General features: G+C 41.5%; 1 protein-coding gene across 6 annotated transcripts in view; it reads right to left on the reverse strand.

Annotated features, from left to right (window-relative positions):
* LOC148326806 (cadherin-4-like) overlaps positions 1–19,241 on the reverse strand; it is a 212,100-nt gene that overhangs the window by 130,311 nt on the left and 62,548 nt on the right. For 3 of the 6 annotated variants that reach the window (XM_088309162.1, XM_088309164.1, XM_088309161.1), the window contains one exon: positions 8,214–8,325. In XM_088309162.1, the coding sequence (XP_088165288.1) occupies positions 8,214–8,316 (103 nt within the window). In that variant the 5' untranslated portion in view covers positions 8,317–8,325. Of the gene's footprint in view, positions 1–8,213; positions 8,326–9,620; positions 9,944–10,401; positions 10,688–19,241 lie in introns of those variants that run through there. The other 3 variants (XM_088309165.1, XM_088309159.1, XM_088309160.1) reach the window with 3 other exon arrangements.

Genomic DNA, 19,241 nt, shown 5'->3' on the forward strand with positions numbered 1-19,241 from the left:
AAAGCATGCCTCAAGTGCATTTTATGGGGAAAAATTGTATTACGCAGTGAAAAGCCAGACTATTCTCATGGTATTTTTACTGGATGACAGTATTTTTGAAGAACGCCACAAGAAGACCAAGGTCAATGGCGCAATGGGGCATTTAACTTGGCTTCTGCTAAAAAAAAAAAAGTTTGTGTCCCGTAAACTAAATCAAGCAAGGCAGTCACATTTTGTTTTTCCCAAAAGGGATGACATGAGTCACGGCAACAAGAGCAAGTTCAACCTGCCGTGCAATATTATTTATTTCTGCCGTTTCTGGAGAAAAAAAAAAAAAGAAAAAAACAGGGAAAACTAACTGATTGTTTTGGAACACGTCACGAAGAACTGTGCTGATTTAAAAGTTTTGCCGCTAAAAAAATTAAATAAATAAATAAATAAATAAATAAAAAGGAAAAAAAACAAGAAAAAAAATGAATGAGTATTGACGGTAATGATGATTACTCACATAATCATCCAATAATTGCATGTTTCTCAACCTTTTTTGGAGAAAATGCACATATTTCACTTCGGGGGAAAAAATTCACGACACACTACGTGGCAGAACGACACAAAAAAATTGATATACAGATTCATTATGTACCTTCTGTCATCTGTGCTTCTCAAATAGTGGGGCGTGACCCCCTGGGGGGGGGGGGGGGTTGTTTCGTTTCTGAGGGGTGCGCATGCAAACCTGGGGAACATGCTTTTTTCCCCCGCCGTACTACAATAAAGTGTGATTGGACATCCACTCCAGTAGGTGGCAGTGGCGCTCTCCTTGCCCATTCTGCACACCCATTCTAGGGTGTAGAATTGTTTTGCAACGAAAATGCTATTTATAGTTGCAGTGGAGAGTGAGTGGTGGTGGGGGGGGGCGTGAATTGTTTTCTTCTTGCTTGGGGGGGGGGCCTTACTGAAAATAATTGAGAAGCACTGATCAGCAGATGACTGGGCAGACATCCGATGACTCGATGGAAGAGTCGTCTGGATAATTGATTCTCAAATGATTGGGTAGTGACAACCCAAAATAATATTTAGATTTTTTTTTTTTTACAGGCTTATTACTTGAATTAAAAATGGAAGCAATGCAGCGCTCGGGTCTCGGTCTCTCTTCGTACGGTACACGTCTGATACATTCCTCCGCATTGCTTGCTAATTAGCTTTAGGATTGACGGCTGGTTTACTCTGCTGGTTGATAATCCTTTAATTTCTCCACTTAGGATAAAGTGCTGCCAATAAACACGAGCACAAACAAATGCACACAACACAATGTCGTAAATGTGTAATAAGTGTGCGTGGTTTGCAAAAATGCGGGAGAGCAGATAGCGGGTGGTCGGGGGGGATACGGGCGAGGTTGGATTAATAAGAAAGTCGGGGGAGAGCAAAAGCGTTGGACGATTTTTGATATTTTGTCCTTTAATTAAGGCAAACGGAATAGCAGCATGTCTCTCTTGTGGTGATTTTGCGCGTCGAGTCAGGCCAAAAGTAAATCAATTTGATCAGGCTACGTTTCTCATTGGCGGCAGGCACTGCAGAACACGCGAGGTCAAGTGGCAGCACAAGGTCAAAAAAAAACAAAAAAAAACGGGTTGGGCCATAACTCAGCAATAAGGTGCAAAGCTATCTGTCACTTGGAGTTAGCGACTCTCCAATAAAGGCAGGAGGGCAGGAGAAGAGAGGAAACAGCACGAGATGGGGCAAAGTAGCAACTAGACGGGGATAAACGAGATCCAGAATGGATCCATCACTGATCTATCGCAGAGACGGCGATCATAACAAAAAAAAGATGCACCGAAGACTTCCCACAACCAAGTCAGGCTTGATAAAGGCTGGCGAGAAAAATTATTTATTTATTTTTTTTTTTATGATGTGACTCCATCCGTGGCACTTAAAGCCGCAGTAAATATTTTATTTTGTGTAGTTGCCCCTGCCTTTCGCCTCCACTGTCATAAATACAAATCGGCAGCGATAAATGTGCTTTGTTGACAGGCTGTCTGAGGTGACAATAAAATAATCGACACGCTGTTGCGGGTCAAATAAGCAAATTTGCGCAATTCTTGCTAAAGGGGGGGGGGGGGCATGGAAATAATTCCAAAAGGGCTTCTTTTTATTTTCTAAATTGGGATCTTGTTTTCAGTCGTCTAGGCAAGATTGTGTCAACCGCATCTGTGAGGCTAATAATTAGTAATCCAAGAAGGCAGCAGTTAGCATTGCGATGACGCGTCAGACAGACAGGGGGCTTGAAAACCTTTCGTAATGAACTGGCGTGAAAAAAAGGTGACGCCGAGGTCTGCTTGGAGACAAGCCAATCGAGTCTTAATCAAGGCCACCGATCGTTCACCTGCGCGGAGATGCCGAGCATAAATACAAATTGATGAGGGCTAGCTTGCGCAAAATCCCAAAAAGGTTTAGCATAAGAAAGGCAAACACGATTCACTAAAAATGATAGAACGCGAATCGGATCAAAACAAGTCATGTAATTTGTTTTCCGAGAAACGAGAAAGAAACTCCCGTTGATCCCATTGGATGAACTATTAGCGTGCTAATTTCCTCTTCAACGCCATCCTCATTCCCTCGCCAATGCAAACCGGAGTTTTGGCACCAGCAGAGCAAGCGAGTTCTTGCCTTTTTCATATAATTGCTTGATGATTTCCCCGCGCAGGCCCTTTTTTTTTTTTGCAGATGCAGGCTGGAGGCTGCATTTGCATCCATTTGAAGGTCACCATTCAGAGTGCCGCTAGCTCGCATGGATTTGATTGGGGAAAAGTACGAGGACTCGTAAGAGGGCAACAACATGTAGGTGGCGCCGTCAACACTTTGAAGTAGTCATCTTTTTGGTCTTTTATAAAAGCGTCTTTGCGGTCCCCATAAACCATGGTAAACAAGAAATTATTTCACACATATCTGCAAGGAAAGGACGTTGACAGCAGGATGAGTATGTTGAAGAGTTGCGGGTGAAAATGCTGCACAAGCATTTGCGCAGAAGGTCAGACTTGATATCAAAGGAGTTCGCGTCGGAGCAACGATGAGATTCACAAGGTTCCCCGTTCAGACAGTCCTTGGTTATGCGGGTATGCGCATGGACGATGTGACACATACATGATGTCATGTTTAATGCCGTTGCACCAGTTCGCAGAAGAGGATTTAATTCAAGCCACTTTCGAAAAGTAGATGCTCATGCGAATAGAACCCCAACGCAAAGACGGCCGGCTCGCCCTCCATCGGTTACAACCTGGTGGGTACGCGTTTTACCCACGTTTGATAGATTGCAGGAAAAGACAAAATCGCTTATGAGATTATGAGATATTCCCAACTATCAACTCCTCAATTTTAACTCTCTATCCCCACATGAGAAAACAGAACGGAAAGCATTGTGCTGCGACATGTCACATATCTCGGCCGGCTTGCCCGATGCCATTGGCTTCACCAGACCGACATGAGGCCCCGAACGTTTCCGGGAATAAAAGCAACGCGGTGTGGTTCGCTCCGAAGGCGAGTAAGATAAAGAGAAAGGATGTGGCTCATCATCTCTACCTGTATTCTATCGCCTCACGACAGACTGCCGGTCCTGGCTGCAGAGATGAAACACGCTCTGAAGGACAACAGAGACCTTCATGAGTCAAAGGCAAAATGGCATCCCCGCTTATCGCACGCGTGGACACATAATCCCTCGCAACCTTCTTTTTGCGCACGCACGCGTTTGTTGGGACTGGACATACTCATGGAAGGCCTTTTTCCACTTTGGTTCGGAGCCGAACGGCGGGCTGCTGCAAAGTAGATATGGCTCCTTGCCAGATTTGCCTTGTGGAGTCTAATTGGGGTCACCGAGCGAGTCATTTTGTCAAAGCAACTTCTGGTGAGGGGACAAAACAATCGGAAAACCTTACTCAAGTGTTTAGCTGTTGAGGGGGCATGATCCTACTTAAATTGATCGTCGACTGCACAGTTCTTTTTTTTTTTCCCCTCTCACCCGGCAAAAGCTGAAGCGGTTAATAATAGTACGGTAAAAAGGCAATAAATCAAAAGCATTGAGATGTGGCCTGAAAGGGAAGACACCTCATCTCTTGAGCGAGAAAGAGCAAATAAAGGCAGCAAACTGACTTGCCTCATCTCATCGGCTTTGAAAATGTGTGAGAAAAGTTCTCTGGTTTGATTTTTGCAGGTTTGGAATGAAATCATCTGATTGTAGTTCCTGCTTAACGCAAAACAGGTGAATAGATGAGAAGTCTAACAATTAAAAACTATAAATGTGCATCATTAACTCATTCACTACTAGCCGAGTAAAAAAAAAAAAAGGATTTTTGACGTGTTAAGCCGTCAATGGGAGTCAATGAGTTAAAAAGTAACGCGGTGTCAAGAAGGATTTTCTGGATAAAAACGTTCAATTTCTTTTTATTTTTGGTGAATCGAAAACACCGTAGTTTTCTTTGCATTTCCGCTGCCTGCCTCGAGCGTGTTGTCCGACACAATAACATCATCCAAGGCTGCCGGCGAGTCTGCTCCGTTTCATTTAGTTCAAAAATTTCTTCTTTCGTTATTGGTTTAATTACGAACAGATGCGACGTTTGTTGCAGAAATAAAATGCCGTCAATCCCAAAGAGATTGTTCTGGGGGAATTAAATTCAATTTACTGGCATTTTGAGGTCAAAGAAAGAAAAATGAAGTTAAAATACAATTTTATTTTTTATTATTTGCATTTTGAAAATAATCAGAATTTTCTCTGGTCTTGTTAGGCAAAAAAGTTGTTTTTTTTTTTTAAATAAAAAACATTTGTGATCTGCCTACGCAAGAAAATGTCGCAAGGCAAGCAATTCACCTCTCAAACAGAATGCCTCCCTCTTCCATTTCCAAAACAGCGTCATAAAAAGTTGGACTATATTTAACAAACACGAAGTGATAAAAGTTTTTGTTTTAGTGAGGCAACACGTTGAAAGTGCGTTGGAAGGTTTGTGAATCACACAAGCGCTCTGCTTAGTGAACACATCACTGAGTGCTGACACTGACAAAGTTCTATAAGGTGTGGAATACGTGCGTGAGCGAGCGAGCGAGAGAGAGAGAGAGAGAGAGAGATAAGGTGTCTGTCGCAGCTCTTGGAGGGAGGTGATGGTTTACACAGCGATGTGCAATCACTGGAATATTTCTTTTCATGGCTTATCTCACCACAGCGGGATTCTGCACGAACCGCAACTCCAATTCAACTTCTTTGTGTCTGCCTGTGTACCGCCGCCTCCTGCTCCCGTCCGGGCCCAGCTCACAGTCAAACGTCTCCATCACACCAGAGGATGATTTATTCAGAACAACTTAGTGGAAGTGCAGGGATTTTTTTTTTTTTATGAGGGAGTTGAACAAAAAGGTTTTATGGACCACAAACCCAGAACTGGCTTTTCAACTTGTCAAGTAGAATAGCTGAATCGGAAATGTTCACTTAAGGGAGTTAAAAAAAAAAAAAAAAAGGATGTCTGTCACAATATTTTGTTTAACTTGCATTTAGTTCTTGCTTTAAAAAAAAAAAAAAAAAAAAAATCACCCATCAATCCATTTTCTTCCAAGCAAAGACCTCCACATACTTAAAATCAGTGGTTGGCCCAAAGTTGCAAACAAATTCCTATTCTTAATTTTGTGGCCCAATACATAAATCAAGATCCATGAAGACAAGTCACATTCCAACCCTGACAAACATCAATGACCTCTGACCTCAAAACGCTTTCCGATGAATGGACAAATATCCCCACTATTTGAGAAACACTGCAATGAGGTAAAAAAAACAATTGGAAAAGAATAAGAATTTGAATTCTAAAGTCAATAGCCCACGGTGATGCGGGTGTATTTACTTTCAGTCCTGCGACATAATTGCAAGGTGAAGAGTTTGTTGCAACACCGTAGTGAAACCAAACGTCAACACACCACGAGACACACTGTGTTTAAATCACACAATAGATGTCCAACAAATGAACGCAGAATCAGGGTCAATTAGTGATACTCAGAAAACACACACACACACACGCGTGACAACAACAAGTCCCATTTCACCTCAGCATGCGGTCCGATGTTCCTGGAAACAAGTCTGGCTCACACTGAGCCCGCTGGGCCACGGCCCTTTGGTCCTTCCCACAATCGCTCGCTGTCATTTTCTCCAGGGACGCAACAGCCACGGTCTCTCGTGGCTGTTGCAACCCCCGCGCAAACGCTTAAAACACACCTGATACATTCGTATTTTTTTAAACCTGACACTTTCGGGTTATACATACCGTGTTGTGGTGATAGTCCTAAATTAAGGATTCCTCTCGTTTAGCATGGAAGCATAAGAAGACGGGTCTTTGGTAAATGGAGCGAGAGCGCATTAATCATCGCGCGAACGACTGACACTGTGGCCGATTTGGAGGAGTGCATGGTTGCAAGATCGGGAGCGCCATACATCACCAGACTTATTTGACTACGTTCAAAATGTCTGGGGCACAAGAAGGACAGCTTGGCTCATTTGCAAACAAGCAGAAAATCTTGCGGCGCTTCAGAAACTCGCTCACCGCCAGTGACCAGTAGCACTGTCCTTCTCTCCCCGCAAAAAATAACAAAAGAAATTGAGTAATTTGATTGTTTCACTTGAAGCCCGAAGATGCTCAGGTCAGCTGCGACTGTCACGGGAAAAAAAAAAAAATTCCTCTCGGCTTATTTTATTTTACACAAGACTGCAAGTGACATGGTCGAGGTGAGACGAGCATTTTAGCCCATTTGACCGTCCGTGACCTCCCGCCACATCGTCCCTCCGTCCTTATTCATAATGTAATCGACTCCGCCCCCCGCAAAAAATAAAAATACATCTGTGCATGACGAGAAGCTAACGACAGAGGGTTCATAATTCAGAAACATTTAAAGCTCATTGGCTGGCTAATTACATTTTCACATCCATTTCTTGTCATTTCCAGACAGGGAAACACCCGAATAAAAGCCAGACAATTTAGACATGAAAACAGATTTGAGCAAACTTTAGCCACTTCAGATGAAAAGTCTCCACGTAATTAAACGAGGTATTATCTATATTACAAACACCGGGAGTCGCTATTTATCCCCCCCAAAAATGACTAACAACGCTATAGACGGCTGTTTTTATTGCACTTCATCCCGTTGCTCAAATTGAACGCAACTTAAGATTCTAATTTTGGCTCTCAGTTACTTCTTCTCACAGCTGCATGTATCGCTTGCGTGTTTTTGCCCCCATTCTCTCTATTAGTCAAAGGGACAGTACATGAAACAGCATTACAAGATTTCATTCGTCTCTGCAGTAATTGACGCGCTTAGGACCGATTACAAGGACGGATGAAAACACACCTTTGTCCTTAAAGAAAGAAAAAAAACCCTCTCATCCTCCATTGCGGAAGGACGGACCATTCCGTCCTTGGGATGGAATGCCCATCTCTGGAGTTAAGCATATTTTTTTTCAGTTTGACCAATCCCACAAAATGTCCTGCCACCCAAATGTGACTTCAAACTTGTGCAAACTTTTACATGGACCAGAAATAATGAATGCTGAATTTCCTTACACTTCCTTCTTTTTGGTAATTTCGTCATTTTCCAAAGATTGATTTACTATACGAGTGAGAACATGCGTCCCAAAAATCAACATACTTGAATGATTTGGTCGTATCTTTCAGTTTTACAGGATAGAACTCCAGTCAGCAGCAGATGTGGATTTGTCTATTGCGAGAGATTCAACCAGCACATAAAGAAAACACGCCAAAGAAAAAAATGCAGCATAATTTCTCATGGCAGGGATGAACCTCGTCATACATGCAGAACAATTGCTGCTCTGAAAAGAAATGGAGCAAATGAAAACAGAATCCAAAAGAATGAGTCACAAAATTCTAGACTTCTACCCGGTTTCAACACAATTCGCTAAGAAACGACAACCGCCGCACCGAGGAAAAAAAATAAATACATTTTTAACCGATTGCAGCGACTTTCTGCACCACCTTTATGCAAAGTGTGCGTCTTATATTCCACAACAACAAGCACAGCACATGCTGACCTTCCAGAGCGGTGATGAAGAGAAACACAACATAACAAAGGCTCGGCACATACACTGAAAATGTGAAGACCCACACTCAATCAATCGCTGGGTGAGGATGTTGAAAGGGGGGGAAAAAAAAAAACACAAGTCGATAATTGAGATGCAGCAGAAGCAGCAGCAGCAGACATACCTTTAAGAATGTTCTGGCCGTGCAGCACAACCCTGGGAACAAGCACCGTGTAGAAGTTCTGGGAGAAGCCTGACCTGCATGGAGCTTTTGCGGACGGGCCCATCTTACTCCCCTGCAAAAAAAACAAAAAAAAACCTGTTAACTCATTTACTGCCATTGACGGTATAAGACGTCCAAAAAAAACATTTACTCGGCTGGTAGTGAATGAGTTAAGCAACAGTAGCAAATCGACTCCCGGCCAATTGGTCGACGACTGATTTCAAAAACTTTTGAGGCTGGTTACTCCTTGCTTACTCCAACCCATCCATCGTGAAGTTGGCTCCCAAAACGTGCAAAAAGATGATCTTGAGAATTGGTGTCGCCATTACAACTTTCAGCGACATTGCCATCAGGTTGAAAATGACAAGCACGGAGCTCATTACCTCACAGGAGGCGCCAATAAAAAAAGAAAAGGTCAAACACATGTAATATATGTCGCCACTTAACTTGGACACCTTTCATACATCAAATATCACCTTTTTTAAGCTTTTACTTTCACATTTACACTCACATCATGTTTGCAGTTATACTGAGAGAGGTTTTTTTTTCTAATATTTTGGCTTTTTTTACATGGGCGATTCCCAACCAACACGGTGTGCTGTAACAAAAATCAGAAAATTTCAGCTTCATTCTAATTTATTAACTATAATGTAGCTTCTTCATGTGTCAACACCACTCACATATTCTTCATCGGACATTTTTGTAAAGCAAAGATTAGCCTTGGGTCAATAAATGTTGGGGAAAACCATCTACAAATTATGACGATGTTGCATTTTCACTTTTTGGTGAGACGGTGTAGATGCAGTGCAGTACAGCAGAACCTCCAACGGCAATTTCAAACGAATCCCCCCAAAAATGATCTGGCAGTGTCAATGAAAATTGAGGGCAGGATCATTGCGTGCAAGTGTCCCTAACAAAGTGGTCGGTGACACTCACAAAGCATTTGTTTGGTCTGACCGGCAATAAAACCAAGCTGAGCGTTTTCACGAACGATGATCATGAGGATAACCCCAAACCCAGACGAACTTGATCCATAAAAGTTCGACATGAAATAGAAGGAAAAAAAGGCGACGGCGGTGCGTAAATGTGCACGAGCCAAGTTGTGAACAGCCATTACAGAACAAGGAACCCTTTTAAGAAAAAAAATGCATTCTGCACAGAACCACAAGAGTTCTTAGTGACTTCTTCACCTCACATACGAAATATTCTCGACAAAAACCGCTCGACAGTCGAGCCGCCTTTTTTTTTTTTTTTTTTTTTTTGCGCATCCGTGGCACTGCGGGAGAAAAGCGCTCGTTCCACGGCCACTCTCGTGCACCGCACCAGTGCAGCACTCCCACAACACATGAAGCAATTAACTCCTCTTACCCAGGATGCTGCGGCGAAGAAGGTGCACGCCACGATGACGCAGCCCATGTTCATCTTGCCAGACTTTACCGGGGACGGAAAATAAGAGTCTTAATCTTTGCTCGCTGGACCTCGGTAATTCCCGGAGCTCGTCTCTCCTCCTCTTGAGAACGCGGCGAGGGAGGGGGGGAGGGAAAAGAGGGGGGGGAAAAGAAACCCCGCGAATACTTGTCTGGCGCTGAAGTGCCGCTGACAAGAAGAGATGCTGAGCTCTCGGCTCTGGTCAGAGAAAGAAAGAGCCGGTACCGTTGGAGCACCCGCCGCGTCACTGTAACCCCTCCTACCTACAAGCAGGAGAGCAAGCTGAGCAAAGTGCTCACTGGGCACTTCTTCCAATTCCACCACATGCCCCGTAACTCAAATCGGGAAATCATTTTTTTTTTTTTTAGAGTGAACGCTCAAGAGTCGATCGGAGAAACAAAAAAAATGCTTGGCCAAAACGTGACGACTGCGCAGTGATATATGAATCACAACTACGTGTTCGAATTTCAGGTGAGTCGCAAAAGATGGCAGCTTGTTAGGTTAGTGGTTCTCAAATGGAGGGTAGTCGTACCCCTGGGGGTACTTGAAGGAACTCCAGGGGGTACGCAAGATTTAAAAAAAAAAAAAAAAAAATCCTTAAAAAAAAATACACTGGATTAAGTCATTCACTGCCAGCCAAGGGAAAAAAAATGAAATTGTTGGCGTCTATACCCGTCAATGGTAGTGAATGCGGTCCTAATTAAATATTTTCAAAACCCACCTAGAATTGCTCGACCCAACTCGTCACCTGCCACCTCGCGTTACCTGTCAATCGCCTGACGAGAGAGTTTGTCGCCAAGCGTGGCGTAGAGGTTGAGGAAGAGGAGGACCCCAAAAAAGCAGAGAAGCCAGGCATGGGAAACTTAAGGGCAATTTAATTAAGAATAAAACAAACGAACGAAACGGGGGAGCAACAAAACACGAGGACTTGACTAAACTGAAAATAAAGCGAAACAGGTCGGAGGACGACAGGCGTGAACATGGACGTGAGACGAGGACAGCTGACAAAGACAATGCACCGACAAGAACTTGACGAAAAACGGGGAACTAAATACAAACAAATTGACGAGATAACGAGGAGCACCTGGACAAGACAGAGAGTTGGAAGGACCTGATTGGTTAACACAAGGTCTTGGCAAACAGACATGACAGAGTTAAGGGGTAAAAAATGAAAATTGAAAAAAAATTGAATAGGATGAAATTATATCAGCCAATATGGAAACATGTGGAGAGATATTTCATGCCGTGGAATTATGTAGAATGATACTGAAAAAAACGTTGTTGGAATACTGATGTGAAATGATAATAGTTTGAAGGGTTGAAATTGGTCAGACCTTGCGAAAAAAGGAGGAATTAAAAAAAAAGAAAAAAGAAAAAAAGGCTTTCTACGGCGCCCAAAACAACAAAAGGTCCTTGACTGCTTTCACACAGAAACGTGAATCAAAATGTTGCTCCCTTGCACGCGTACTACTTTCTCAACCCAACCGGAAACTTTTTCCATCCTAATGAGACCTAAAAGGTCAGGACAAGAAAGTTTTCTCGGTTAGATGGTGAAATTTCGGGTTGGAACGAGAAACTTTTTTTTTTTGTTTACCCCCATGTCACTTTGGGGGCTCTGTAGCTGTCATCTTGAATTAAAAAAAAAAAATGAGACAAGATGAAGAGTTGAAGGTTGGCATGGTTTGAAGCGGTCGAAAAGCGAAATGTACTCAAGTTCTAAACTCCCGCAAATTAAAACCACAACAATTAACGCCTTGCCAAGTGGATACTATGTGAGTCGAGATGGATAACGCAAAATAATCAAATGAAAAAAGGACGCTTGTTATGTTGAGCGCAAATGCAGGAGTGCAGGGTGGAATAATTTAATTAAAAAAAAAAATAAAAAAGGCGGACAAGGTACTGGGATAATCCCAAATAACCCAGAATCAAAGTAACAAAAACAAAATATAAAATATATATATATAATATAAAATATATATATATATATATATATATATTATTTTATTTATTTATTTTTTTGGAGTAGTGGTTAGCAAATCTGCCTCACAGTTCTAAATTGAAATGTTCAAATTTCAGCTCGAGCCTTCTGCGTGGAGTTTGCAAGTTCTCCCGATACTTTTGGCTTCCTCACACATCCCCAGAATATTATTCCCTATAGGCAGTCGAGGGGTTACGCATTCACACCATTGCTATCGTGTGTCAAAGTTAGTCGTGTGCATGCAAGCATACAGGCAAGTCCGAGTTTGTCATTGCTCGGGCCATAAAAAAAAAAAAAAAGAAATGTTGTCAACTGACATGGAGCGATATGATAAATTCTATCCAGCGCCATTAGTCGTGCTATTAATCATTAAATATTAAAAAAAAAAAAAATATGCCACTGTTTTTGTGTCCATTTTGTACCGGCATCAAGAATAATGAGACTTTATATAGTGGGTCAGGTAGCAGTTGTTCTACGAGGCCTCCCCTGAAATAATTGCCTGGCAACTGTGTGAACTAGGCCTTTAACTGCTCTCACAATTTAATAATGTTGACATTTGCGCAGCCTCTGATCCGTGCCTCCATTTCCATATCTGAGAGGTCATGACAATTTAATCCCATCAAAAGGAATAGGACAGTATTGCAGTGTCAATCACCGCGGCACGGCATCATTTCCAGCACTTATAAAAAGTCTACACACCCCATTAGGAGTAACTTGGCTTCAGGAGCCATTGCACCGAAGGAGATCAAGTGAAAAAGACGAGTCATCCCTGCTCAAATTTTTATAGGATGAGAAATGAGATGAAGATAAATCAATTCCACCTTTTATGAGATCTATAACATGTAGAAGTCAACTTAAAAAAAAATAAATAAATAAACAGCACAACTGCTGTAATGTGGGCAGACTGTGATCAAGGCGTAAAAAAAGACCACACAAACCCCAAAAAAAGACTTAAAAAATAGATTCCAAAATAAAATAGTTAAGGTTATTTCCGATATTTATTGAACGACCCTCGTATCTTCACTTTCAAGACGAGTGAAAGCGTTTCAGTAACAGGTCACATTCCATCACACAAATATTGCCGTAACATTGGAGATATTTGCGGGGCTATCCCGAGGCGTTTTCGGAACAGACAGGATCGCTTCAGCATGTCCTGGGTCTTCCCTGGGGCCTCCTTCTAGTAAGACATGCCCGGAGAAGTCACCAGGGAGGCATTCCAACCAGATGTCCGAGCCACCTCATCTGGCTCCTCAACATGGAGTAGCAGTGGCTCTCATCTGACGCCCTCTGGGGACGACTGAACGGCTCATCCCATTTTAAAGGGAAAGTCTGCGGAGAAAACACATCTTGGCCAGGTGGTTTTAATTAATTTATTTAGTTTTTTGTATTTTCAGGGTCAGTCTCACCACATTTGGTAATACTGGAATATTTTTTTTTTCAATACAACATATGAATGAAAAATAATTCACACGTTGAAATAAATTTAAAAAAAAATAGTTGATGCATTCTGGTGCTCACAAGCAGAGCTGGGCACTTGACCCTTTTTTGCCAGTCAGTCCCCTCCCCTCCGGCCACAATCTCTGTATTTCAAATGCGCTTACCTTATTATGGGCATATTTTGGTCTTATTAGTCTCCTTCTTCTTCATTCTTCTTCTCCGCGAACGTGGCCAATGCAAGTAAGTACACACTGTTGGTGTTATAGGGATTGTGGTACCCCCATACATCCCCCGCCAGAGGGCTTGACCGTTCCGCCCCCGGGTCGGACTGCCCAGCTCTGCTAACAATTTAATTAAAGTATACTTATGTGCCGCTACTCACTTTGTCATTGACGCACAAACACGACAGATAGTTCCATTTTGTGCTTCCCGCTAGGCTGTGATGTCACTGCCCATGCACAATAACAATAACGAACATCAACGCAATAAATGTTGAAGGCAGCGACAATTAATGACAAAGATGAACATCATTTTCCGAACAATGAATGACTTTGACGCTTTGTCGACAGCCTGTCTGTCGAACGTTGGCATGGAGACGAGCCCCGGTCGACATGTGCTGATCCAATCAAAAGACAAAGTGAAGGGAAACAGGCCGTCACCTCGCGCTGGGCAACCTCACGTACAAAGAGAAGTGTGTATTACTCTGACAACGGCGGATCTCGTCTGATCTTGGAAAGGGCTTAGCCACAAATAGCCACAGCAGCCCGGGGGCCACCTATTGAGTACCACTGGATTAATTGCTTATTATAAAAAAAATGTTTGTTTTTCCTTTTTTTTTTTTTTTTAATTAAATATCATAGCATTTTTTTCACCCTTTGAAATGGAAACTCATTTTCCTTCCACACATGCAGATTCAAAGCACAAAAGCTATTATTAACTGTGTCGAAATGTCCCTTTTCACCGACCTGAGGCAACACAACAATCAGCCCACACTGCGTGCGAATTCTTTGACCCTGGTTCGTCATACAGTATGTTATGTCTGCGGAAGTCGTTATGAAATCATGCTGGAGGTGTTTTTTTTTTTCATCATTGTTTTTTAATTGTGCCAGCAGAATGAGTCAGAGCTCTTTACACTTGGCCAACTTCATCCCCCTGAAAAACGAGTTTAGCCCGTGGAAGTGCGCTGTCATATTGTCATGCAATGTTTTTTTTTTTTTTGGCAAGTTATGAATGATAGCTCTTCTGTGTATAATTTCACTAAATAATACCACAAGAAATACATATGGCCATTCACGGCACATGTGCGTGCATGGCTTGCGCAATTTGATCAAGCTACCCAGCAATCAAGTGTAAAATTCGACAAACAAGTAATAAAATTTTTTTTTTTTTTTTAATTGACTATCAACCAAGTAAAAAAAAAAAAAAAGAACTTTGACGTCTTTAGCCGTCAATGGCAGTGAATGAGTTGAATATGTTTTAACTACATATTTATGAAATATGATTGACTATGCCCGAAGAATTGGAAATGTGGTGAAGGGAGAAACTGTTGCATGAATGACACTTTGACCCTGATCGCGACTGGCAGAACCTGATCCAGCAAAGATTCACGCTTCCCTTTTTGAGTGTATGAGGAAAATGTAAAAAAAAATAAAAAAATAAAAAAAACACTGAAAAGAAGTTCAATGAGTTGATTTACCGACTTGAGAAATGAGGTCACTTGCTAAATGAAACACTTTAAGTCCTCCTGCAAGGTTGACAAAAGCATCTACTTCCAGAAAAAAACCTTTGGGATGCATCGTCATTATTGGTTCGATTTTATTTGCTCTTCAAAGGCACGTGTGCCACTCGAAACACAAAGCAGGGTGTCGAAATTTGAAATGTGAGAGCGCATTCCTTGATTGTTTCAATAAATGCTAATTAGCTATTGGGGTTAAAAAAAACAAAAAAGTGCTACACGGCTGCTTTGTGGGTACAATTTGAACTCATTTGTGGATTTATTGCATTAACATTTGTCATTTGTTTTAATTAAGAAACCCATAACACGGGAAAGCAGATTTTCGCATTTTGTGGGCACTTATTATTTGAAAGAGAGTTTGTAATATCCAGAATAATTATTAAAAATTAATAGAATAGATTACAATTCTGTTTGATTTTAAAGCTAATTTATAATTCGCCCAATGCATAAAATAAAACGACCACATTCTGCTTTAATTATTACATAGACAAACTTTTGCAGTTCTCTTCATGCCTTTTTTTTTCTTTTTTTTTTAAACACCTTTTCCCCCCTCTGGTGCTTCGAATAAATGTAAAACGTATTCAACAAGCACCTTGAAGAAACTATTTTCCTCTTCTATCGGAAGTTTAAGAACTCACACAAATGATGTATCTCATGAACGATGTAATCAATGTGTAATAAATACCATCTGGCCTCTTGAAGGCAATTGTTTGAAGGCTGTACCACATTACCGAACAAGCTCCGCAAGATGTGAAGGATGGCTTCCCCCTTTCGGTAAAAAAAAAAAAAAATTATTTGTTACAAAGTTACTCACTCTGGAAAATAACAAAAAAAAAAAAAAAAAAAAACTTTGGGCAAAAACACTTTCACATACACGTACTATTTTTTTTTTTAAAGTTCCTGTCAGACTCGTGCCCCCATAGAATTCTCCCAAGATGATTCTTACGTTGGCCCTGCTCATTGTTGGACAGTTTAAAATGAGTGACTAAATGAAATACGATGATTGTTCTCCGCCACAATTATAAATAATCACATTTTCTTTGCAAAACAAAACCTACACCGGAGAGTAAAAACTTGGGCAAACTAGAGCGCCACTGCCAACTAGTGGAGTGGATGTCCAATTACACTTTATTGTAGTACGGCGGAAAAAAATTAAAGGTGTCGCATGTAATCTTTCGACATCTGGTTCAACCGTTTAGAGAAAAGAAAAAATGTCATCACTTTGTAATGTGAAAAGTACACCAAATCTATTGCTGCAATATTTTGTTTTCTCGGGTCGCTCCCAACTAAAGAAGCATTATGCAAATATTCCATTGCGAGTGGTACTTTTAGATGCAGTTTGCGTTGGGGTATTATTCACTACAGGGGTTAATTAAACAACCACAAAATAGTGTTTGTAGAAGGAAGAAGCTCCACCATATAATGGCACCGGCGCATCAGCGTAAAAGAAAAGCAATAACACATCAAATTGTTGTGTGAATAATTCAGGAGGAGAAAACATAAATAGTGGATTAGGCTTGATTTAATTTGGCCTGCGCGGAAGCAGGAAGCAGCGCCTGCCATTAAACAAACAAAGAGACGGGCAACGGCAAAGAACAGTTCGGAACCGGCACGGTGAGTCCTTTTAAAGGAGCCAAATCAAGATCAAACACACACAAAAAAAAGGGGGAGGGGCTACAGCTAAAACCTCAGGTAGTATAAACCCGACTCCTCTTCGTCGAGAATGCTTGTCTCGCGGAATATGGCGGATTTGGGAGAAATGTGAATTGATGTTTCGTTATTCTTTGGGCAACGGAAGCCAATATGAGGAGCCAAAGCGCCGTCCACGCAGGCTGAATGCTTGATTGAGTTCCGACCGAGGAATGGGTCTTGGCCGCGAGAAAGGCAACATCCCCTTTTATGCGTGTTCATCCATCATGTTAACACAAAGTTGAAAAAAAAAAAAAAAAGTAGAGCATCATCACACCTGAAATCATCGGGAAAAATTACCCTTGCGGTGTATTGAAAATATATGGTCAAGTCGGACAATAGCGGCGCTTCTATTGTCATCTATCGGTTCCATCTTCTCGTTTCTATGGCGCGGGCACCATTTTTTTTTTTTTTCTTTTTTAGAGGAAAATGTTAAATGAAATGGAATTCAGGAGCCGTCTGCTCCGTGGCCCGATGTAGCCCCCCCCCCCCCCCCCCATTGACAAAATGCTTAGAATGGTGTCTTGCTTGTCATACAGCTTGCCCTATTTAAATTTACACTGCCCTCTATGTCTCCTTCCAGGTAGAGATATGAAATATTGACTGTTCTCATATTGGGCTGCAACCCGCAACCCCCATTAAGCCACGCTGCTATGCTCGGCTATCAAAGTGCTGGCGCAGCAAAAATGAAGGGAGGCAGATATACAATGAGTGAGGATTTAACGGACAATAAAAAAAAAAAAAGTGTATGGGGAAAATATATACAATGTAGGCGAGGAGGGGGGGGGGGGGTTGTCGCAAATAATACACAAATCACAAGCCTTGTGGGGTGCGATTAAGGAAGTGAGGTGGACGAAAATGTAGAGAATAAGAAAATACAGATGTTCTTCCCAAAATAAATAAACAAAACTGAGCTGAATGTGCAGAAAGCGATAATTACGCACCGTTGTCTGCGGTGCGGTCAACTGCTGAGTGACAAATTGCCTTTCTGCAGCACATTTGCCAATTGTGCAAGCTCCCTTTGACTCAAGAGGGAGTAAATCTTGAGACTGAAACAGTCATCCCGGGGAAGAGAGTGTACTCGGTGCGTCACGAAATGTTCTCGCAGTGAGTGGCACATGGCTGTCTTTTGCAGCAGAGAGAATATTTTGGAGCTTTGTTCTCTTCAGATGGACTAAAACGTAAAAAAAAAAAAAGTACCATTCACAAAGAGGAATAAAAGGCCACAAAATATCATCAGGCATATAAAAAAAAAAAGGTGCTGACAGTCTGATATAAGCAGCATTCAAATTGGAAACATTTAACATTCATTAAATGGCGAGTCTGCCTGTCAAATGTTTTCAATTGCAGGATAAACCTGCAGAAGGTAACGCCGTGCTTTTATAATCTAAGGTTAGTAATTGCCTCTCAAATAGGAAAAGATTACAAAGACTCCGGCACACTGATCCTGCGGGGACGTCGGCGTGCCGCGAGACACGTAAAAAATGGCTCCTCCGTCGTGAGGAAAAGAACAAAGACAAAAAAATAAATTAAACAAAACCAAGGCTGGAGTTTTAAGGCGCATCTAAAAAAAAAAAAAAAAAAAAAAAAGGTGTTTATTAAAATTACCCGTCCTGCTTTTTTTTGTGTGTGCTTTTTTTTCCTTCCCCAACACGATCTAAAGACTCTCAGTAAAGATCTCTCTGCGTTTTAATCATCGGAGAAATCTAATAAATAGTGGGGATTACACGTAAAGGAATAAAATGTGATGAATGGAGGACATTTATACAGTGGCCGTTGCTTAAAATATCAGAGCGACTCCGGTCATCATGCGAAGAGGGCACGCAAGACCTTGACAAAAGAGCAGAGTCCATTTGAACCTTTTCCCGAGTGGGAAGCATTTGTTTTGTGCCGGGAGAAGCATATGACAGCTTTAACCCCCCCCCAACTTGTGTGCAAACAAGCGAAGTGGACTAATGATGGGGTCATTTTCCCAACGGTATTCTGCAAAAAAAAAAAGTTACTTTGTTTATTTTAGTCCACACAACTCAAATTGGGCACATCTTGCAGCGAGAGAGCTGGTAAAGCAATGATATGATCTCACAGAATTCTACATAGAAAAAAAATTTCAATTCAAAAATATTTATATTAATTTAAAAAAACAAAAAAAAAAACATAACACACCAAAAAATGATGCAAAAAAAACAAAAACTTTTTTTTCCTGACAACAGTGTGGCATTCCCAAGAACTGAAAACTTCTTGTATAGAAAATCAAAATGTCTCAAAAAATGACTTCAACATGTTTCGAGCGTCAGGAATAAATGTTTGTGATGCATTTGACACCAGTTTGACACCCAAAATCAGCTGGGATCCAGACACGGTGGCTGTGAAAGTATTTGTTAAATGGGCCTTGAGAAAATAAGGCTTCTTTGTAACAGCAAATAACAAAAAAAAAAAAAAAGAATGAATGGAGAGATACAAAAGATATTTAATTAAGAGTCACCACTGCAGTATTTAAAATTACACAAAAAAAATCCATCCATTCATTACCCAAGCCGCTTCTCCTGAACGGGTTGCCAGCCAATCGAAGGGCACAGAAAGACGAACAACCATAGACACTCATAATCACACCTGGGGACAATTTGGGGTGTTCAATTAACCTACAATGCATGTTTATGGAATGTGGGAGGAAAGTGGAGTACCCGAAGAAAAGCCACTCAGGAACATGCAAAACTCCACACAG

The sequence above is a fragment of the Idiotropiscis lumnitzeri genome, chromosome 11 (genome assembly GCF_059441095.1).
Source record: "Idiotropiscis lumnitzeri isolate Australia: NSW breed Sydney's pygmy pipehorse chromosome 11, RoL_Ilum_1.0, whole genome shotgun sequence".
Classification (NCBI taxonomy): domain Eukaryota; kingdom Metazoa; phylum Chordata; class Actinopteri; order Syngnathiformes; family Syngnathidae; genus Idiotropiscis; species Idiotropiscis lumnitzeri.